Here is a 23991-nt window from a genome sequence, read left to right as displayed (position 1 = left end):
AGTATTGAGTATTTGGCAGGCATTTTCTTGAAAATAAATTGAGCCTGTCACATCAAGGAAAATAAATGATACACTGTTGCCAGTGATAAAATACAAGTCATCAGGTAAAAATTAGAATTTGGGGAAACTTGTGTTTGCCACTGTGAACTGGAGGGCTTCTCAAAAACCTTCTGATAAGTTGAGTAGTGACATCAACAAATGCAATTTTTTGTGCTTTTTTTGTATATTGAAATGTGTCAACGTTCAGAAGATCCATATAACTTAGTAAACCAATAATTTCCACATGACCCAATGCATCATGGTACTAAACCATGCAGTGGTAAAAGAGTCATTCAAAGTTCAAGACAAACCAGTGGAAACTGATACGTAGAAAAAGTTCATTGGGATGGTTTCAGATTCCACATTGAGAAACAACTTGTCTAAACCCTCAGAATGGGAGAAAATATTTGCAAACGAATCAACGGACAAAGGGTTAATCTCCAAAATATATAAACAGCTCATGCAGCTCAATATCAAAAAAAACAAACAACCCAATCCAAAAATGGGCAGAAGACCTAAATAGACATTTCTCCAAAGAAGACATACAGATGGCCAAGAAGCACATGAAAAGCTGCTCAACATCACTAATTATTAGAGAAATGCAAATCAAAACTACAATGAGGTATCACCTCACGCCAGTTAGAATGGGCATCCTCAGAAAATCTACAAACAACAAATGCTGGAGAGGGTGTGGAGAAAAGGGAACCCTCTTGCACTGTTGGCGGGAATGTAAATTGATACAGCCACTATGGAGAACAGTATGTTTTAAGGAACAGTATGGTTCCTTAAAAAACTAAAAATAGAATTACCATATGACCCAGCAATCCCGCTACTGGGCATATACCCAGAGAAAACCGTAATTCAAAAAGACACATGCACCCCAGTGTTCACTGCAGCACTATTTACAATAGCCAGGTCATGGAAGCAACCTAAACGCCCATCGACAGACGAATGGATAAAGAAGATGTGGTCCATATATACAATGGAATATTACTCAGCCATAAAAAGGAACGAAATTCGGTCATTTGTAGAGACGTGGATGGACCTAGAGACTGTCATACAGAGTGAAGTCAGAAAGAGAAAAACAAATATCGTATATTAACGCATTTATGTGGAACCTAGAAAAATGGTACAGATGAACCGGTTTGCAGGGCAGAAACTGAGACACAGATGTAGAGAACAAACGTATGGACACCAAGGGGGGAAAGTAGTGTGGCGGGGGGGCCGGGGGGTTGGTGGTGGTGGGATGTATTGGGAGATTGAGACTGACATATATATACTAATATGTATAAAATAGATAACTAATAAGAACCTGCTGTATAAAAAATAAATAAAATAAAATTCAAAAAAAAAAAAGAAAAAGAAAACCAGATATCTCAAGTTAAGGAATTTAGTACTTTTCTATATATGGGAAGATGCAGAAGTCAGGGCTCATTAAAATCATTCCTTTGATGCGCACCTCAGCTATCTGGGGTCAGCATCCTGTGCTTTCTCATCCTGAGTCTCCTCAGGGTGCGCTATGCGGGAGTTGGTGGTGGCTGCAGTGTCTGATGGTCGGCATGCTATTTCTATGCTGAGTTCCCTCAGGGCTCACCATCAGGCAGCTGTAGTGTGATGGCTTGATGGCTGCAACATCCTTTGTTTACTGAAATGGCAGGCAACATTTTTTTTCATTGATAAGGTGCGTATTCAAGGAATGGTTTAAATGAACTCAGACTCTGCATCTTCCTGTACCAAGAAAAGTGCTAACTTCATTAACTTGAGATGTCTGTTTTTCTTTTTTTTTCCTTTCTTTCTTTCTTTTTTTTTGTTTTTTTTTTGGGTCACGCCACACGGCATGTGGGATCTTAGTTCCCCAACCACGGATCGAACCCACACCCCCTGCAGTGGAAGCCTGGACTCTTGACCACTGGACCACGAGGGAAGTCCCTGTTTTTCTTTAATTAACAGTAATCTTTGGATGTTCCTACTAGCTGGTTTCTTGCAAAAACTCCTGTATATCCTGGCTCCTCCCTTACCTCTTCAGAGCAGTCCCTCAGCGTTATCTGAGAGGCTGTCTTCCAGGCTTAAGTCCTCAGCAAGTCCGTCAAATAAAACGTAATTCTTAACTTTTAGGTTGTGTGTGTTTTTAATCAACAGAACAATGACAGATAACTATACTTGATCTAGACCCAAAGCAGGTTGTTTTTGAGGGAACACCCAGCCTTGTGAACTGGATAAAAAAAAAGAAAGAAAAAAGAAACAACTTGTCTAGGTTTGGTGTAATATTAAAAAATACCCCTAGTTTTCTGAAAAGACTATTAAAATACTTTTCCCTTTCCCAACTGCATGACCATCACTGAGTCATGAAATTCCAGATCTCGAAGGGATCTTAGACACCTGGTCTAACAAACGAGACCATGGCCAAGAGGAACAAAGACCTTGTCCGAAAATCTCACAGGACGTAGGCTGAGGCGGGGAGAAGGTCCACTGCTTGCTGCCCTGATTCCAAATGAATTGGGAGAAGAGTGCTGGTATCTGCAGCTGCACCCACACATAAATATGCCACACGTGAGGGTGGAGGTGACCAGCGTGGACACAGATGACCTATTTTTGGTTGGCTTAGGCTCCCTGATTTGACTGATACTCTACTTTGAGTTTGGCTTTTGACCTTCCTTTGTTTTTCTGTTTCTCTTCTGTTTTACAAACCCCTTTTACATTCATTCTCTCCTTTGGTTTAGTCTCCCACCTGATGGGACCCTACCACGGCCCCTCCTTAAGGGAGACTATAAAACATGGGTGTTAAATTTTTAGAATTTTTTTAAAACAAAACAAAACTATAAGGATTGGGATTTCTTTTTCCCTTTTCACTATCATGTGTTAAAAAATAAAAAAAATATGTCCTCTAGACTGGGATGGGTCCCCCCACTCCTGAATGACAAAGATAAAGCTGGGTAGATGTGTTCTCACTCTGCAAAGGAATCCACCTGGTAACCACCTGGTTGATGAGATAGTTACACCGAAGGCAGGGGAGGTGATGAGGCCTACCCATGGTCCCAGAGAGCTGACAGTAGAGCCAGGGAGGAAAAAGAGGCCAGTGTCCTTGCCATCTACCACGCAGATCCTCCCTTCTTGAGCTGTCTCGTGGGGTACCCCCAAATAAACCCAGGCAGCCCCTTAAGCCCTGCCCAGTCCCCACTTTCCATGCTCATAATAATAGTAAGAGCACCAAGCCCACCTGTGGGGAGCTGGCGATGGGCCCGGCCATCATGCCTCGGACAATCAGGCCAGACTTTGGCCTGATCTTCTCTCCCATCCTCTTCGTGTCCAAGGAAGGCTCTGATGACTGAAGCTTGTCCATCTTCTCCCAAGCAGGAGCCACAGGAGGGCTTTCACCTGGGACAGTCTGCAAGGGCTTACTTTTGTGGGAGGCCCTTTTGGATGATGCAAAATTACCAAGTACATCCCCATTAAGACTGTCGTGTCTGCGAAAAAGGGATACTTCCATTAAAACAGATTCCCCAAAAGGACTCACTAGCAATGATGACAAATTCCACATTCCACAGGCACCCATAGCAAGCCCATTCACAAATCTGTGATGATTTCTAACCAGACTGTGCTTTATCAGTAAAGGTAAGGAAAAGAAAATACTTTTCTATCAGGGCAAGTCTGGCCTACAAAATGAGACCTGAAACAAGAAACAAAATCAGAGTCGATGACTGATGATAGGATCCCTTGAATCCTAAATACGAAGAGCATCCTTGTTTCTCCCAGACCCCAGTGAGTAAGGAAAACTGCAGCCCTTCAATACAACAGTTCCCCCCTCCCGTTACGGTATATATAGGGTTCGGTACTATCCACGGCTCCAGGCATCCACTGGGGATCTTGGAATGTATCCCCCATGGATAAGGGGGGACGACGGTGTAGTCATGAGAGGGGTGGAGTCCAGTTACTGCACACCATTGAGGGTGGTGGATAGAGACCTTTGGAAAACCTGGCGTTCCCAGTTAAGGTTTAGTAAAGTTAGGCATGCCAACGGCTTCTTTTCTTGGGTTGCTTGGCATTGAAACAGAGAAAGAGTAAGAAAGAAAGAGGGTGTGTGTGTGTGTGTGTGTGTGTGTAAGAGAGGGAGAGAGAACAAAAGAGGGTAAGAGACTGAGAGCAAAAGCAAGGAGTGAGGAAGAACAAGAATGAGAAAGAGCCAGAGCAAGAGACCCAGGTAAAGAGGAATCCCATCTGTGGTCACTGAGAGCCCAGCACCCCTCCGACACAGGCTGGGCTATGCTCTACTATCGGACTCAGGCATAAAGAGGCATCGACATCAACTCTGTGCCAAGCTGCTTACCAAGCACTGGGTCATGCATGATGGAAGCCGGTCATGTGTGCTATGATTGGAACATGCCAAGCAGAGGAAGGATCCGGAACCAACCCCGGGGAAATCTAGAAGGGCTTCCAGCTAAGGCAGAACCTGAGTCTGAAAGAATGAGTAGGCAGGAGGTAACCAGGAGAAGGCCCCAGGCACTAGCACAGAGTCCTGTAAAAGCAGGACATGCTCAGATGAGCTGGGGGAGTGGGGCGGGACACCTGCTGATGTGGAAAAGGCTTTTGCAAGTTCTCCTAAGGAGTTTGGACTTTATCCTAAAAGTTACAGGGAGCATCTGAAGGCCTTTCAGCAGGGAAGAGCATGGCCAGACTTGTTTCGTGGAAATCTCACTCTATGTTAGGTCAAGGGTGGGTTTGAGAAGATGACCAGGGGCCTGGAGATGAGAGAAGAGACCCTGGGAGATAGCCAGGGAAAGAGGTGAGAGTGTGAAGGGAGGCCGCTGTTGCGAGACAGAGAAAGGGGGGAAAGAGTCTAGCATCATTAAGGACACAAAAGGATGCAAAAATGATAGACAAGGAGGAGTCAAGGATAACACCCAAGTCTGTAGCTTGGGTAACTGGGTGGAACTCAGAAGCTTCAACCTCTGCATTGCTGGCTTTTTATCGGTTCAGAAGTATTTCATTTCCTAGCCAGGCAGTAAGTGTCTTTGAAGGAGGAATCATCTTTTTCATACCACCCTCATTTCCTTTCACATCTTAAGCCTTGAGTTAATTTTTTGGTGGTCCGCATCTTTTAGCAGCTTGACATCCAGACCTTAAGCTTTGGCTACCCTCAGGAAAGGAAATGTTTTTCAACAGGGCTGGAAGAAAACACCCTTTCCCAGGAAGTTAGACTCACATTGGTGATGACATGCAGTGTGTTAAGGTTGTAACTTAACATAACTGCTCTCCAGTGCTGATCGTTTTGTAATGTATAAAATATCGAATCACTATGCTGTGTAACAGGAATTAACATGGTGCCGTAGGTCACTTATACTTCAAAAACAAACAAACAAACAAAATAGAAAAAGAGCTCAGACTTGTGGTTACAAGAAGCAGGGGGTAGGTGGAGGGGGAATTGGATGAAGGTGGTCAAAGGTGTAAACTTCCACTTATAAGATAAATGAGCACTAGGGATGTAATGTACCACATGATCAATAGAATGAACACTGCTGTATGTTATATATGAGAGGTGTTAAGAGATGAAATCCTAAGAGTTCTCATCACAAGGGAAAATATTTTTTTCTTTTTCTTTTCTTTTGTATCTATATGAGATGATAGATGTTCACTAAACTTATTGTGGTCATCATTTCATGGCACATATAAATCAAATCATTATGTTGTACAACTTAAACTTATACAGTGCTGTATGTCAACTCTATATCAATAAAACTGGAAGAAAAAAAATAACTGTTTTCCAAATAATAGAGGTACAATCAAGAATGCCAGTTCATTTTCTTCCCAAGTTCCAAAAGGCCTTATTTTTCAGATTTCTCCATCGCTCCAGTGTTTAGTGGCCTTTTAGAATTCTATACTCCTGCTTTTAAGAAAATGCAAACAAAGGAAGCCCCCGAACCTTATGAATCATGGAATTTAAATTAAACATTTTGAATCATAAGTATCCTCCATCACAAAGTGGTCCATTCCCATGGCTTCCAGAGGAAAAGAACAGTGCTCCAGGACAGGGATTCTGAAAATGCAGAGGATGGGAGGCTGAGTGATGGCCTCCTGAGGATGTTCACAACCTAGTCCCTGGACCCTGTGAATATGTTACTTTACATGGCAAAAGAAAGGGACTTTGCAGACATGATTATGTTAAGAATCTTGAGATGGGTACATTATCCTAGATTGACTGTGTGGGCCCAATGCAATCACGGGGGTCCTTATTAGAGGGAGACAGGAGGATGAGAGTCAGTAGTAGGAGATGTGACACAGAAGCAGGGGTTGTAGTGATGTGCTTTGAAGATGGAGGAAGCCGCCACAAGCCCAGGAATATAGGCAGCCTCTAGAACTTGAAGAATGAAAGGAAACAGATTCTCCCCTCAAAGCCTCTGGAAAGAACCAGCCCTACTGACACCTTGCCATTAGCCCAGTGAGACCAATTTTGGACTTCTGACCTCAGAACTGTAAAATAAATAAATTGGTGTTGCTTTAGGACACCATGATGGTTAAATTTTGTATGTCAACTTGGCTAGGCTATGGTGCCCAGTTGTTTGGTCAAACACTAGTCTAGATGTTGCCGTGAAGATATTTTTATATTGTGATTAATTAACATATTGTGATTAATATCTACAATCAGTTGACTTTAAGTAAAGGACATCACCCTAGATAATACAGGTGGGCCTCATTCAATCAGTTGAAGACCTTAAGAGCAAAACCAAAGGTTTCCCAAAGAAGTAATTCTGCCTCAAGACTGTAACACATCAGACCTGTCAGGATCGGTAGCCACATGGCTGCGCCCATCTCGGGCCACGGGGCCCGGAACCTGCTGCAGTTCCTGAGGCTGGTGGGGCAGCTCAAGAGAGTCCCACATACTGGCTGGGTATACAGAAATGTCCAGAAGCCAGAGAGCATATCAGATCACATGTATAGGATGGCAATTATGGCTCTGGTGACCAAAGATGAAAATCTTAACAAAGACCGGTTTGTTTTGAACTCTAGTATGCTTATGGTTGAAATTCATGTGGGCATCTTGCAATCATCCACAAGATGTAAAATCCATAAAACTCTCAGAGGAAAACATAGGCAGAACACTCTATGAAATAAATCACAGCAAGATCCTTTTTGACCCACCTCCTAGAGTAATGGAAATAAAAACAAAAATAAGCAAATGGGACCTAATGAAACTTAAAAGCTTTTGCAAAGCAAAGGAAACCATAAACAAAACAAAAAGACAACTCTCAGAATGGGAGAAAATGTTTGCAAATGAAGCAACTGACAAAGGATTAATCTCCAAAATATACAAGCAGCTCATGCAGCTCAATATCATAAAAAACAAACAACCCAATCCAAAAATGGGTGGAAGACCTAAATAGACATTTCTCTAAAGAAGACATACAGATTGCCAACAAACACATGAAAGGATGCTCAACATCACTAATCATTAGAGAAATGCAAATCAAAACCACAATGAGGTATCACCTCACACCGTTCAGAATGGCCATCATCACAAAATCTACAAACAATAAATGCTGGAGAGGGTGTGGAGAAAAGGGAACCCTCTTGCACTGTTGGTGGGAATGTAAATTGATACAGCCACTATGGAGAACAGTATGGAGATTCCTTAAAAAACTAACAATAGAACTACCATATGACCCAGCAATCCCACTACTGGGCATATACCCTGAGAAAACCATAATTCAAAGAGTCATGTATCACGATGTTCACTGCAGCTCTATTTACAATAGTCAGGACATGGAAGCAACCTAAGTGTCCATCGACAGATGAATGGATAAGGAAGATGTGGCACATATATACAATGGAATATTACTCAGCCATAAAAAGAAACGAATTTGAGTTATTTGTAGTGAGGTGGATGGACCTAAAGTCTGTCATACAGAGTGAAGTAAGTCAGAAAGAGAAAAACAAATACCATATGCTAACACATATATATGGAATCTAAAAAAAAAAATGGTTCTCACGAACCTAGGAGCAGGACAGGAATAAAGATGCAGATGTAGAGAATGGACGTGAGGACACGGGTTGTGGGGAAGGGGAAGCTGGGACGAAGTGAGAGAGTGGCATGGACAAATATACACTACCAAATGTAAAACAGATAGCTAGTGGGAAGCAGCTGCACAGCACAGGGAGATCAGCTCGGTGCTTTGTGACCACTTAGAAGGGTGGGATAGGGAGGGTGGGAGGGAGATGCAAGAGGGAGGGCATATGGGGATATATGTATATGTATGGCTGATTCACTTTGTTATACAGCAGAAACTAACACAACATTGTACAGGAATTGTACTCCAATAAAGATGTAAAAAAAAAAAGATGTAAAATCAAAAAAAAAAGACTGTAACACAGAAATCCTGCCTGAGCTTCCAACATGCCAGTCTGCTCTATAGATCTCAGACTCGCCAGCCCTACAACCACATGGACCAATTCCTTAAAATAAATCTCTTTATTTAAATATATATTTATGCACATATATATTTATACATATACACATTTATATCCTATTGGTTCCTTTTGGTTTTGTTTCTCTGGAGAACCCTATTACAGCCACTGAGTTTACAGTAATTTGTTATAGCAGAAATAAGAAACTAATCCACAGTATAAATGAGAAGAGGTACCTGGCTTTGCTTGTTTCTGACAATGATGTTCTCCAACTCGCATCTTCATTTGCAAGGTCATATATATTTACCAGCGTGGTCTCTGAGCATCTCAATGGTAATTTGTTACTTTTCTTTGGTATTGAGAGTGCAGGGATTGGTGTTTCTTGAGTAAAATTGTTACCAGTATTTCCAAAGTGATCCAGAAAATATCTGGTGATGAGCTCAAGGTTTGTTTTTAGAGGATTTCCCTTTGCCTATCATCAGAAGAAAAAAAATCATTAATTTTATGTACAGCTTCAGGGAAGGGAGGGAAAGACAGCCATCACAATTCTTTGACATAGTTTATCAACTTCTTACTCATCCATACATTCTCTCAGCAAACATTCACTGACTGCTTATTATATGTCAGGTACTGTGTTAGGTAGCAACACAGATGGAGACAAAATCAGTACCCTAAAAGAACTAGCATCCAATGCATGAGTCAGGAGATTCAATGAACAATTGTAATAAAATGTGATATGAACAGAGGAATACCCGAGCAAATTTCCTCTTGTTTTTTTTTCCTGGGAATAACTTTATAAAATATATATCCTTTTATAAAAAAAAAAAAAATTAAGTCTTTATGATCGCTAACCCTACAACTTTATAAACATTTGGGACTTGAATGATTTCTTAGTTTATGTACTCTACATTTAACACTGGGCACAAGGAATTACAGAGACAACGCTGCAGAAAGTTAGCGCAAGAGCATCGAGAGGCAGTCAGGATTGACTCAGTTTACACCCCAATCTTTAAAAAAGATAAAATGTAACTCTTTTTTTTTTAATAAATTTATTTATTTTTGGCTGCATTGGGTCTTCACTGCTGCGCGCGGGCTTTCTCTAGTTGCAGTGAGCGGGGGCTACTCTTTGTTGTGGTGTGCGGGCTTCTCATTGCAGTGGCTTTTCTTGTTGCGGAGCACGGGCTCTAGGCACACGGGCTCAGTAGTTGTGGATTGCAGGCTCTAGAGCACAGGTTCAGTAGTTGTGGTGCACAGGCTTAGTTGCTCCGCAGCACATGGAATCTTCCCGGACCAGGGCTCGAACCCGTGTCCCCTGCATTGGCAGGCGGATTCTTAACCACTGCGCCACCAGGGAAGTCCAAAATGAAACTCTTTAGTAGTAGGTTTCGGAAATAAGTGGTATCAGTATTTCCCTACCCTGACAGCACTAAATATTATCTTTGGAGGTTTTTTTAAAAGACAGATTCTCAGGCCCCGCTGAGTCTTACTAAGCCAGAATCACCAAGATTAGAACCTTGATTTCTTTTAGAAAGTCTCGTAAGTAATTTGTACAGACACAGTTATCCAAGCAGCAATCCACAGGCTGGCCTCAGGGGCTAGACCATGTGTCAGTCCGCACCCCACCTGCCCAGTAACACCCAGGCCCTTTGGAACTGCGGCCAGGCATGGGGCATGTGGTGAGTTTGCAGTCAGAGTGGTAAAGCGCCTGATAAAGAGCCTGGCACAGAGGGAACCCTCGGGTGAATCCAGTCTTTCCCCCTTTCTATTCCCTTGACCTACACAGCAGAACTCTGGGACCAAGACCCACAGGGTTATGATCAAACTCAACAGAATTATCAGGCAGTCAAAATCAGGGGACAGTTTTATTCTTTTTAGAATGGGACCCAAAAAGCTATTTTGTCTAAGTCTAGATGAAACTTACAAGGAAGAGAGCTTGGGGGAGAACGTTAAATAATTATTTCAACCTTCTTGTTTTTCTTTCAATACGAGAGATTTAGGGCCCTGAATACCTGAACTATACTTTGTGGCTTTTCACATCACTTTGCTGATAATAGATACAGCCTTTATATGAATCTAGATACCATTTTTCGAAACCTCAATTTTACGTAGGCATTTTACCTACTGCACACTTAATAGGGAAAAACAAGTTACTGGAATTAACATTAAATTGGCAGGGCTTTCCCAGAATCACTCTAGCTTTGTGCTGAGTGAATGTCAAAATTATAATGCCATAGATAGATTAATGAGTATATTTTCCTGTAAAATATAAGCTCCAATTCATTGTATAACAGCTAATAACTACTGTATAAATCAAATTATCTGGGCACTTATCAAGATCTAATGAAAATATCTTAATTATCTTAAGGTAACAGTCACCTTAGGGAGACTATACCACAGTGAAGAAATAAAAATAACTTGAATGGCAAAGATGCTTCTGGGAAATTAGGTAAAGATGTATTTACATAAAAATTCCACTGTGCAGCAACGGTTAATTGAATTTTCTGCTGAACTGTCTCACTCTCTGTGGAAAATCTTTCTAAAATGTACAGTCCACTCTCCTGCCTTAAAAGACAGCCAGAGGAAGATTGCTGAGTATCTGCTGCCTGGGGCAACAGTCTCCTGTCTACAGGAGATGGAGGGGCCCGAGTTTCACTGCAGGACCCAGAGGATGAAGGTCTTTACTGGGCCTCTGGTAGGACTTCACCTGGCTGCCACTTGTGATAAATGCTGAACGACATGATCACGAAGTTCTTTCCAACTCTGACACTGTGCCCTCCCACAAGGCATCTGCTGGAGAGCCCATTCTTGAATCAAATTATAGCATTCTCTGTTCTTACCGAAAGAGCAATTAATTCAGAATGGTAGCTTCATTCCCTCGTTCCTGTATATTCATTCACTTGCTCATTCATTCATAAATACACACTATTTACTATGTCATCAGTCCCATGTCAAGTATGGGGATACAACGTATCCTGCACCGTCCGAGGTAGTGCGGGAGGCAGATCCTAATTAAACCACCACACAAATATTCTATTATAAACATAATAAGCCACAACAAAGGAAAAATAAGGGGTACCCTGAAGGCTTGTAACAGAAAGTGGAGGCATCGAGGCTGGGGGATCAGGGAAGCACCCCGAGGTGCCTGTTCCATTTGCTACCTCAACTCCAACGCACCTGGATTAGCTGAACCCAAGCCCTGCATCTGCCTGAATTAAATGTCACAGTGACCTTAAGAAAAGAGGTGTTACTCAGAACTGCAGAAGGAAAACCATATGCAAGCAGAGAATGGAAATTTTTAGCATAACTGAATGCTATATTTTTAAGTACAGTCTTACTAAAAATAGCCTCATGGGGGGAGGAGGGAGCACCGGGAATAATTGTTGCAGGCTCGGGTTCAAAATGCGCCCCAGAGCTGCGCACGCGCGGCGCGGTAGGCCAGTGGGGTGCGGCCAACTCAGGCTGGAAACCCCACACACACAGTTGGGATTTGTCCGCCCTCAGCCTGGTCTGTTTCTCCCTGACTGCATGTATGGCAAGCCTCCGGCCACTGGTCTCGGATGACCTGGCAGGGCTCATGAGTGCTTTTGACGTTGCCACATTCCGTTCCAGAACTCCGTACCACACGTTAAAAGCATGTACCTTGTTCTCCTTGTAGAGAACTTCAAGATGCAAAACCTTTCGGAGATGGTTTCTGCTGTTTATACTGAGATCAGAGCGTGGGCGTTCCTGGTCCATGGTCACACACGTCTTCTTTAAGCCCTGAGGGAAGAACTCTGAATCACTCTTTACCATTTTAAATCAAAACCTTCTGAGCTCTGACTCAGAGGATAAACAAACGACTGTTGATGTTCCTTATTATCATCTTCTCCTGCCTTCCTCTCAGGATACTGGGAGGACCAAAAACTGACTTAAGCATTTATTTTTATATAACCTTTACACTTGATATCATCTTCACAATTATTATTCCGAATCTTACAGCCACCCTGTGGGCTGGGCTCAGGCTGGAGTTGTCAGTGCGTTTTATAGAAAAGGAAAGTTAAATCCGGGTAACAACTGTCTGGACCGAGGCTGGCTCAGGAGCCCTGGGTTTGGCCTAGATTTGGGGCCACAGGATATGAAGCTTTAAAAATAAACAAAAGGAAAAGCATAAACAAAAGGCCAATATTCATTCCCTTCTTTCAGATGGGGCACCAGGGTCGATTTGTCCAACATAACACAGTGGACACACATAGCGGGAGTTCTGACCATCCCAGGCTGCGAGGCGGTGACGCGAGGACCCAGACTCACAGGAAGCACGTGGTAAGCGTCTGCAGTGCCCCAGCGCAGCCGCTTTCCATCATCCGGCCCTGAACTCCCAGAAGGCCAGCCATGGGAAGCACTATTTCCCCTAAGAGCCTGGCTTCTTCATTCGAAAACGACAGCAGCTGTGGCCTGCCCACCTCCCCAGAACGCAGTGATCACCAAATGGCGGAAGATGAGGAGATGCCTCACACACAGCTCAGCCTGGCATTAAGGGAGCCCCTTGCTCCTGATGGATCCAGACCCCAGTGCTAGCCAGGCGTCAGTGGCTCCCCTAGGCTTTGTATTCAGAATTTTACGGAGGCTCTCAGTGCTGGGAAAACAAGACAAAACCTGCTGCCTGCCATGAATTGGGACAAGAAGAATTTGTGAAACAAGACGTATGAACACAACCTTGAACCAAAAGAAATGAAAAGAAGTCTTGGGCCGGTGGCGGGGAGGGGGGAGCGGGAACAGAAAGAAATGTTGGGGAAAAGGTAGGGACATGCCTGGGTCCATTAAAGAGAGTCAGCCGGAAGGAGAGGTGGGACTCAAGAGGCACCTGCATTTCATGGGGGCTTAACCATGGCTTTCCCACCAAAGTGATGTGGAAACCTGTATAATGAGGGTCCCTCTCTTCTGGGTAACTCTTGATGTTCGTCAGCAGTACAGATCAGCAAGTCTTGGCACACGTAACAAATTCCCTGGGATTGTGGTGCAAATTGGCGTTTGAAAACCACTGGAGCCGTGGACAAGGGTGCCCTCAGAAATCAGCCAGTCATCGGTCCCATCATTCATTCAACAAACACTTGTCGTGCACCTACTCTGTGCCAGGCTCTGTTCTAGATGCAGGAGATATAGATGGGTTATGGCCAAGTCCTGCCCTCATGGAACTGACATTCTGTTAGGGAAGCAAACCATAAACAAAGGGGTAAATGTACAGTATACCAGCTGCTAATATGCTCTATTATGAAGACAGAGAAAACAGAGAGAGAGGAGACACTGTTTTAGATAGTCAGCTATTTATCGAGCATCATCCATGTGTTCACTCCTGTCTTCAAGTTTCCCCATCTGTTAAATGAAAGGAACAAACCACTAGTCCACTAGTTCATCTGCTAGAGGCGGAGGAGTGAACAGACCAAAGTCGTGGCCTTCATAGAGCTCACCTACTATCAGGAAAAAGACAACAAATAGAATACCCTATGGGAAAAAAAATACAGCAGAGTCAGGAAACAGAGAGGGCCACGAGGGGGTGCAGGGCAGGGTTGCTACTTTATAAAAGGTGATCAGGAAAGGCTTCATGATTAAGTGACATTAGAGTTGAGACATGAGGGAACTAAGGGAGCAGATTGTGCAGACACTTGTGGGTAGTGTTCTACAAGGGCAAAGGCCCTGTGGCAGCTACAAGGAGGCCAGTACAGCTAGAGCCATGTAACTAGGGAAAAGTGTCAGGAAATGAGGTCAGAGAGGTTGCCCAGAGCTTGCTAAGGAAAGGCCTTGTCAGCTTTTGTAAAATGGAAAGGCTCCTGGAGGATTTGAAAAAAGGAGCATCCTGGACTAACTTATATTTGCCAAGGATCACTTGGCTGCTAGGTTGAGAACAGACTGTATGAGATAGGGGATTACGTATTAAGATTAGAAGGCTATTGAACAACTCACATGAAAGATGGAGGTGACTTGGACCAGGGTGGTTGTAGCAGAAGGGGGAATAAATAGCTACATTCTTTAAGTGCTCTGATGGGAAAGCCTACAGATTTACTGATGGACTGCATGCAGGGTGCACAAAAAGGAAAAAAAGCCAGGAATGGTTCCAAAGGTTTTGGTCCAAGCAACCAGACAGTTAGTGATGCCACTTACTGAAGTGGGAAAAATTGCAGGAGGTGAAGGAATCAGGAATTGAGTTTTGAACATGTTAAGTTGAGATGTTTATTGGATATCCAAATGGAAATGTAACATAGGCAGTTGGAAAGAATGTAAGAGTTCAAGGAGAGGTCTTGGCTAGAGATAGACATTTGGAAATTGTCAGCATATCGAGGGTATTGGAACCCACAACAGTGGTGGAAGTGGCTGGGAAATGAATGGAGAAGAGAAGAGGGCCAGAGACTCAGTCTTTAAGCCCACCAGCATGCACAGCTCAGGAAGCCAGGGGGGACTTGCCAGGAACCTGAGAAGGTATAGAAGGAAAACCAGGAGAGGGTGATCTCCAGAAGCCAAGGGGAATGAGTTTCCAAGAAAGGCATAATCAACTGAGTCAAACACAATTGTTAGATCAATAAGTGTAAGGACTGAAAATCAGAAGTCATTGGTGAACTTGACAAGAGTTGTTTCCATGGAGTGATGGGGACAAAAGCCTGATTAAAGTGGGTTTGAGAAAACAGGGAGAAGGATTAGAATCAGAGCATACAGAGCCCTTTCATGGGTTTTGCTATAAAAGAGAAAGAGACTAGTAGCTGGAGGGGCTTGGGGGTCAAGATGGAATTGGTAGGAGCACGTATACGTGTTGATAAGACTAACCCAGTAGAGAAAGCAAAATGTATGATACAATACAGAGAGATGACGATAACTGCACCAGTGTCCTGGAACACACAAGAGGGGACAGGCACACAGGGAGGGGCTGGAAGGAAGGAAGGAAGATGGAGAATTCATTCCTAAGAACAGGAGGCAGGGTGGGGCGAATAGTTCAGGCCCAGGAAGGTTAGTTACTGTGGTGGTAGGGCGTGCTGGAGTTTTCTCAAGGCTGCTTCTATTTTCTCAGTGAAATTAGAGGGGGAGGGGGCTTTGCAGCTTGAGGAGAGAGATGTGTGAAATGGTCGGCCAAGATGTGAGAGAGTGAACGGGCTGGAGAGGTATAAGAAGATGGGCGGGCATCCCTGAGGCATCACAGGGGTGAGTGGCCATGAATTTGGCATGAAACCATCAACACGGTGGTGTGTTTTCCCCAGCCCCATTCAGCTCTGCAGTGCAGGCACAGAGTACACCAAGCTGAATTTTTAACATCAGAGGAGTATAAAGAAGGGAGAGACATGGGCTTCCCTGGTGGCGCAGTGGTTGAGAATCTGCCTGCCAATGCAGGGGACACGGGTTCGAGCCCTGGTCTGGGAAGATCCCACATGCTGCGGAGCAACTGGGCCCGTGAGCCACAACTACTGAGCCTGCGTGTCTGGAGTCTGTGCTCCACAACAAGAGAGGCCACGACAGTGAGAGGCCCACGCACCGCAATGAAGAGTGGCCCCCGCTCGCCACAACTAGAGAAAGTCCTCGCACAGAAATGAAGACCCAACACAGCCAAAAATAAAAATACGTTAATTAATTAATTTAAAAAAAAAAAGAACAGTTTAAAAAAAAAGAAGGGAGAGACAGGCAAGGGAGTTGAGCGTGGTGTTGAGGGTGTGATTACAATGATGGGCGGGTGAGACGTGAGGAGAGGTCACAAGAGGGCTGAGGAATGGTGAAAAGTTGGCAGGAACAGTGGAATGGAGATGGGAGTGAGGCTGAAGAATAGTTTATATCGGGCTACTGATGGCGGTGAGCTGGAAGTGAGGGACGATGGGATGCTTGGAACTGAGATTATGGAAACAAGCCTAGGGCATGACCATCTGGAAGGAATGTCAAAGGTCAGATGGGACAGGTCCCTGCAGGAGAGGGAGGCTGGGGCACGAGAGGAGGGAGGCCTGGAAGGCTAGGGCACCAGAAGAGTCACCTTGGTGGACCCTGCCATTGCCAGGAGACTGTCATGATTCTCCCTGCAGGGGGATCACGCTTGGAGGAGGCCAGTGTAGCTGGGTACAGAGTAGGTTGGAGGGTAGAGGAGGAGTAGTGGAAGGTGAGGTTCGAGGGGGAGCCGGCAGCCATGCCATGGGGAGCCTGGTAGGCCCTGGTGAGGCCTTCCCTGGGATTTTATTCTAATTGCAAAAGGAAGCACATGGAGGGTTTTGGACAGAGGAGTGACATGATCTGAGCTGCTCACCCTGGGCAGGTTTCTTCGCCTGCCAGTCTGATCATAGTATTTCGTGAAAGAGAATAATTATACCTCTTTCAGGACTGTTATGAGGATTTGAGAAAATAAACAGGCATCTAGAAGGTACCTTGCACCACGATGGGCACGCTCTTGGTTAGAACCGCTCAGTACCTGCCTTGTGCCAAGCCCTGAGGGGAGTACAGAGTCTCTGCCCCAGAGCAGAAGGTGATGAGCAAAGCAGCCAACCTGAGCTGCAGTTCCAGCTCTCCATGACCTTCTGAATGACTGCGGGCAACTCTTTTCTCCTCTCGGGGCTTTAGTGTGCCCCGATGAAAAGTAGGAAGGAGAGGAGACCAGGTGAACCAGACGACTGCCAAGATTCCGCCCAGTTCAGGTGTCAGCTCTGTGGACCTGTCTAGTGGGTGAGACAGGCAGATGTATAAACTATGACATGAGCACCGATGAGCAAACCACAGACAAATGAGTAGTTATTTCAGCCACAGTTACCTGAGACATCTTGAAGGAAATAGAATTTGGGATGGGCCATGGGTGGAACAGGGAAAAGAAAGCATGTGAGAGAAGCTGGAAATGAGATTGGGCTGGTAAGGTGAGGTCAAGCTACAGGGGAGCCTTGGATATCAGGTGAGGTCTCTGGATTTCGTTTGTACTCAAGAAAGGATAGGCATGAGGAAAACTCTCAGAGAGTTTCGCTTGGTAGCCCAGACTTAAAAGAAACGATGGCCGTCGTCAGCCTCACAGGGTGTATCACTGATATCCCGTGTGTAGCCAGGACTAAGTGATGGCAGGTCAATTAGCCATAAAAACAGAGCAGGTACAGTGAGGCCACATTGCATTTTAAATAAAAATACATTTTCAAAAAGCGAAGAAAGACACTTTCAAAACAGGTGCACATCAGAGATAGGGGAGGAGACAATGCTGAATGCCTACTATGTGCCAGATACAGTGGCTGGGACCTGCCCATACATTATTATTAATCCTCATTATAAATCTGCCAAGAGTAGGTCTTATTATTCCTCTTGTACAGATAGGGAAACCAAGGCAGTGAGTAAGGTACTCCAGCTTGAGCTGCTAATTAATAGCGGATATTTGAACTGTTCCCTCTGACTCCAAAGCCCTTCCCTTTCCCCCATTCAAAACACTGTTTATTTTGTCTGTGTGTGTCTTTTAATGCCAGACAAGAGCCCATCGTCCCTGCCCAACATGACACCAGGAGGACACCAAACACATAGCAGGTGGTCAGCCTGGGTCAGCAGTGGGTGCTTTCCCTACACACCCATACACAGTGACCCCCAGTGACCTCTCCCCCAGCCTGCCTTCATCTCCACTGTCAGGGCAGGTGGGAGCCAAGGACCTCCCCAACTTCTGAGTTCTCTGAAAATTCTCCTGGGACAAGACAATAGGAGAACTTAAAAACAAAACGACCTCAACGATTGAACTTCCCACTGATGAACAGGACTAAAAGGTTTGACTGGCAAGAACTTTTTTAGCCCTTTGGATTTCCTTTGGGGGATAGTTCTTTCCTAGTGGGATGTAAGCCTTGGGACTGGTTATGGAGCCCGGCGGCAAGGCCGGCCTGCTGCGCTCCCAGAGCCTCGTGAACTTTAGGAAAATGGGGAGGGCCCAGGCCCCTGGTTCGCGCGCCCTGGAGGGAGATGCCGGGGAGGACGGCCGCGGTCCTGCCCCGCTTTGCGGGAAGTGCACCGTGACAGAAATGGCTCCTGGGAAATGTAGTTCCCAGGCCCGGGAAAGTGGCGCTTGCATCGGGCATCTCTAGGGCAGGCAGCGGGCAGGGGAAGGGCTCCCTCCCCGAAGGTGCAGAGGTTGCAGGGGTGCCTCCAGACTGTTCCCCCCGCCACCCCCAAAATTGAGCAACTTCCCAGGGCTGTGAGGGCGGCGCCACGTACCTTCCTGCTGAGGAACTCCCTGACCAGGGAGGCCGCCACCTCCTCCACGAAGAGGCTGTCCATGCTCCGGTCTGCCCACGAGGTCGCAGCGCCGCAGCCCTAGATCCCGGGTCCGTTGGGGCCAGTATGGCCGCGTTGCCGTGGCGACGGTGTCAGCAGAGCCGGAGAACTCCGCCCCTTCCCTGGGAGCTCGCGGGCTGGGAAGGCGGGAGGGAAGGGGCGGAGCAACATTCAAACTTGCCCTGAGAGCTGGAGGCAGAACCCAGAAGGTACAAGCCCCGTGCATCCCAGGGATCAGGCCGCGGGCTCCGGGCTTGGGTCCTGGCACTGGCCCTGTCCATCTGGGTGGCCTAGAACAAGTCGCTGTTCCAATCTGAGTCGCATCTCACAAGGTGTGAATTGGAGAGAGTGCCTGGCTCCTGGTTCCTAGAGGAGTAAACCCACAGTGAAGTGGCCCCTAGAGGTCCACCCCCAGCACCTCAGCCGTCTCCTGGGTTCCCCCAGGCTGACTCACCTTGGTTGGCCTCCGCTGCAGGGATGAGGAGGCCCAGGACTCTCTGCTGACTTGGTGCTCAAATTAAAGGGTGGATCCCTGGCCCCCTTGGTGCCTGCTTTCCCATCAGGAGACTGCCAGTTATTGAGCACCAGGCATTTACACACATTATCACATCTTTAATCCTACAACCTCCAGGCAAGGTGCTTACTATCGGCCCATTCTTTAAACCAAGACACTGAGATTCAGTGAGGTTAAGATTGTGCTAAAGATCACACAACTAGGAACTGACAAGGCTAGGATTCCAGCCAAACCCACGCCTTTGCCCAGTACCAGCTTCCCCAAACTCAGTCACTTGGGGACCACCTTCACAATCTCCGCCCCATCTGCACATCACCCAGTGTATTGGTTTGCTAGCGCTGGTGTACAAAGTACCACACACTGGGTGGCTTAAACAACAGAAATGTATTCTCTCACAGTTCTGGAGGTTAGATGTCCAAGATCAAGGTGTCAGCAGAGTTGGTCCCTTCTGAGGTCTCTCTCCTTGGCATATAAATGGCCGCCTTCTCCCTGTGTCTTCGCATGGTCTTCCCTCTGCATGTCTGTGTCCTAATCTTCTCTTCTTAAAAGGATACCAGTCAATTGGATTAGGGTCTACGCTAAATACTTCAGTTTAACTTAATTACCTCTTTAATGGCCCAGTCTCCAACTACACATACATTCTGAGGTACTGGGGGTTAGAACTTCAACATACGGATTTTGAGGGACACAATTCAGTCCATAAAACCTATACTGTTACTTACATATTATTGACTTTAAGGCCAACATACGTGTTTCCAGATTTATTTCAAAAGGAAAGTATGGAAATCCAAGATCAAGGCACCGACAGATTCAGTGTCTGGTGAGGGCCTGCTTCCTGGTTCGTAGATGGCTATCCTCCTACTGCATCTTCACATGGCAGAAAGAGTGAGGGAGCTTGGTGGGGCCTGTTTTATAATGGAACTAATTCCCTCCAAGAGGGCTCCACCGTCATTACCTAAGCACCTCCAAAGGCCCTATCTCCTGATACCATCATGCTAGCGGTTAGGATTTCAATATATGAGTCTAGGGGAAACACAAACATTAGACCATAACGATTACTTAGATAGTAGTATTTCAGCAAAAACTTGAAGAAAGACAGGATAAAAGCCATGCAGATACTCAGAGAAAGAGCACTCCAGGTAGAAGAAACAAGTGCAAAGGTCCTGAGACAGCATCGAGCCTGAGTGCTTGTGAAACAGGGAGGCCAGGAGGGAATGAGGCAGCAAGACCCACTATGAAGGCCTGTGGCTCTCGGAAGGACTTGAGCTTTTACTCTGAATTGTTTTTTGAGCAGAGGAGAGACAGGCTCTAAGCTAGGTTTTAACAGGACCTCTCTGGCTTTGGGGTTGAGAACAGACTGTATAGGGGTGAGTGTAGAAACTGAGAGTTGAGTTAGGAGGCAATTACAACAATCAATAATCCAGGTAGATTTTAGGTTAGACATATTTTGTGTGTGTGTGTGTGTGTGTGTTATACTTGCCTGACTGTGGGACTTTTTTTTTTTACTACATTGGAATGGAATGGTTAAGCAAGAGAAGCACAGGAATGCATTGTATTTCCAGATACATAGCTGGCTCCTAGGGATACAATAACCTTAAGATAACTTTAAGATGCCACATGAAGGGGGACAATCTGGTCAGTATGGGAAGGGTGAAGGGTGTCCTGCCAGCAGTCTGGAGGAGGGAGTGGATTGCATCATATATCCCATTTCTTGCAGCAGATCCCAGCCAGTCATCCTGACTTTTTTGCATTGTGCTGCCGTGAGTTGGAGAATCCCACAGACTACTGTAAGGGGGTCCAGCTCTCCTGCCACAATGTGAATGGTGGTGGTCCTCAAAAAATGACTCCTTACAATGAACATGCAGACATGGAACAAAAACATCATCAAAATAAAGACCCAGGGGCTTCCCTGGTGGCGCAGTGGTTGAGAATCTGCCTGCTAATGCAGGGGACACGGGTTCGAGCCCTGGTCTGGGAAGATCCCACATGCCGCGGAGCAACAAGGCCCGTGAGCCACAACTACTGAGCCTGCGCGTCTGGAGCGTGTGCTCCGCAACAAGAGAGGCTGCGATAGTGAGAGGCCCGCGCACCGCGATGAAGAGTGGCCCCCGCTTGCCGCAACTAGAGAAAGCCCTCGCACAGAAATGAAGACCCAACACAGCCATAAATAAATAAATAAATAAATAAATAAATAAATAAATAAATAAATAAATAAATAAATAAATAAATAAATAAATAAATAAATAAAAAGAGAATTTGTCCTACTTTCAAGACCGTCAAAGGACAGCTAGGACCCCTTGCAGTTATAAAAAAAATTAAAAATAAAAAAAAATAAAGACCCAACCATTATAAATACCTATAATCATTTTTTAATGCTTGTCCAAGTTCCATAAAATGGGGATCCACCCCTGGAGCCACTAAATAAACCAGAGTTATAGAGCATGCAAATACAATATCTCCACCCCACACGCTGGCCTAAAACCAGCCTTAGCCAAGGTGAGCGTTGGCCTCACTAGTGATGGGCAGTCATTTCATTTGCCTACTCAGAAATTCAATGGACTACTACTCACTGGGCTTAGCAATGGAATTGTGAAAGAAAAAGTTAACCCCCAAAAGATGACATACAGCAGATCTCCATGTAAACCTAAAACAAAGTAAACCAAAAAATCATAATTTGTAGGAAATATAGATTCAGCATAGCATTTCAAAAATAAAAGCAAGGGAATGAGGACCACATGATTCAGGAGAGCAGCTGCCTCGGGAGTGGGAGGCAAGGGCACTGGGTAGGGGAGAGCCACAAGGGTAAGTATAAGTAATTGTCAGTGTTCTGGGTGTCATGGGGGCATTTGTTTCATAAGTGTTTGCTATAGTATTTCTATTGGTTCATTAGTTAATAAAAGATGGCCTTGCAGGGACCGGTGATGAGAAGATGTCATGAACCAAGGCGTATTATTAATTGATTCAATGCCCCTGAGGTCCAGAGGAAGTGGGGGAGGAAACGGGGGCAGAGGGACATTCAGTGGACTTTACATTGGAGGGACAATTTAGATGTCTTAGAACACAGAAAGGGTTCTGCGGGCATGTGTGCATGCATGTGTATAAAATCATGATATATCACTGTGCAGCAGAGGCTCTATGCATCTGAGACTGAGCTCCTGCGTTTGTGTGAGTCTAACCGTAGAAGTTTATGGGGTCCCTGATTCTGCCTGGTATGCCGTTGGGCGCTGGCAGCAGGGTGCAGCAGGCATGGTATGGGTCTTGCAACAGGGAGGTAGGCCTGCTGCATTGTTTTGTGAGAGTTTAAGGTCATGTAGTGCCTCCTCCAGAATGCTCCAGAGAGGGAGCTGACTGAATGGATCCCCTTCCAACTTAGAGCCCCTTGAGGGCAGGGCTGGGCATTTTCCTGAGTCAGAAGTTTCCAGAGAACAGAAGCACACATGCTTGTCCCCATGACCACGTCCTCCCCAGGGACCTGCTTTCCAGGCTCAGGGAGGTGGGAGCATGGGTCTGACAAGGTGCAGCATGTCCGGACCAGCTGGGTTGGAAGGACGTTATGAAAGTCCTTTAATGATGTGACCCTCAGTCTTTCCCAACTGTTCCGGCCACCACTCCCAGAGGTCAGGACAAGGGGCCCAACCCAGGCCACTGTCCTTGGCAACGTGAAGGAACTGGCCACCTCCCAATCTCACCTCCCTGTCTCTACTCCCCAAGGCTACCAACGTGAGACTGCAGAGGGAGGGAAGACCCGGGCCCCAGCCTGGCTCGAGCAGGGTGCCGTGGGGCAGCCAAAGCCCCGGTGAGGGTCTCAGCCTTTCATGCCCACAGCATTCCAGACCCTCTCGCTTCCAGGAGTGATGGGGTCCAGCGGGCTGTGCAGGTATGTGCAGCAGGGCCATTCAGGCAGGCCTGCGTAGTGTGACCATCCAGGCACAGGGTGAGGGGAAAGCAGAGGCATCCAATGAAATTTTGAGCATGTGGCTACTGTAATCAAGAAGTATGTGTAATTCTCTTCCACATCTGTGATGGTTAATTTCATGTGCCAATTTGGCTAGGCCATGGTACCCAGATATTTGGTTGAACATCAGTCTAGATGTTGCTCTGAAGGTATTTTTTTAGATAAGATTACCGTTTAAATCAGTCGACTTTGAGTAAAGCATATTACCCTCCATAATGGGTTGGGCCTCATCCCATCCGTGGAAGGCCTTAAGAGGAAAAGACGGAGGCCCCTCAGGAAAGATGGCATTCTGTCTCCAGACTGCCTTTGTCTCAAGCTGCAACATTAATTCTTCCCTGGGTCTCCAGACTGCCAGCCTGCCCTGCAGATTTCTCTCTCTCTCTCTCCTCTCTCTCTCTCTCTCTCTCTCTCTCTCTCTCTCTCTCTCTCTATATATATATATATATACACATATATATATGTATATGTATCCTACTACCTCTGTTTCTCTGGAGAACCCTAACTAATACATCCCCCCTCTATCCACCTTGCTACACACTCACTCTGAAATGGCCCTGAGGAAATTCTTGAGCAAAGCTCCTTAGCACTGCCCAGATAAAAAAAGATGCCTTCTTCTCTGGGGAAAACTGCAGTCTCTGACAGTTACTCCACATCCTGATGCTTTCACCATTAAGGGTGCAGACCCCAGACCCTCAGACACAGCTGTCAGTCCCAACTTGCGAGTAGTTCCTGATTGAAACAATATGATGTCACCCTTTGGAAATCACAATATAATATCCCCTAAGAAAGCACTCTACATAAAAATTCTGGTCCAAGTAAATCAACGGAAGATTCCCCCAAAACACTGTGGCAAAATCCACTGACT

At 45.6% G+C, this 23991-nt stretch overlaps 1 protein-coding gene across 5 annotated transcripts in view; it reads right to left on the bottom strand.

Moving 5' to 3' along the window:
* MINDY4 (MINDY lysine 48 deubiquitinase 4) overlaps nucleotides 1-18709 on the bottom strand; it is a 118982-nt gene extending 100273 nt beyond the window's left edge. For all 5 annotated transcript variants that reach the window (XM_068549250.1, XM_068549251.1, XM_068549252.1 and 2 more), the window contains exons 1-4: nucleotides 18598-18709; nucleotides 12076-12195; nucleotides 8673-8908; nucleotides 3257-3503 (exon numbers count right to left, since the gene is read on the bottom strand). In XM_068549250.1, the coding sequence (XP_068405351.1) occupies nucleotides 3257-3503; nucleotides 8673-8908; nucleotides 12076-12195; nucleotides 18598-18660 (666 nt within the window). In that variant the 5' untranslated portion in view covers nucleotides 18661-18709. The remainder of the gene's footprint in view (nucleotides 1-3256; nucleotides 3504-8672; nucleotides 8909-12075; nucleotides 12196-18597) is intronic.
* Nucleotides 18710-23991: the final 5282 nt, after the last annotated feature.

The sequence above is a fragment of the Eschrichtius robustus genome, chromosome 8 (assembly GCF_028021215.1).
Source record: "Eschrichtius robustus isolate mEscRob2 chromosome 8, mEscRob2.pri, whole genome shotgun sequence".
In the NCBI taxonomy this organism is placed as follows: Eukaryota; Metazoa; Chordata; class Mammalia; order Artiodactyla; family Eschrichtiidae; genus Eschrichtius; species Eschrichtius robustus.
Note: the sequence above shows the minus strand (reverse complement) of the source record. Positions and strands in the feature narration are given on the sequence as shown.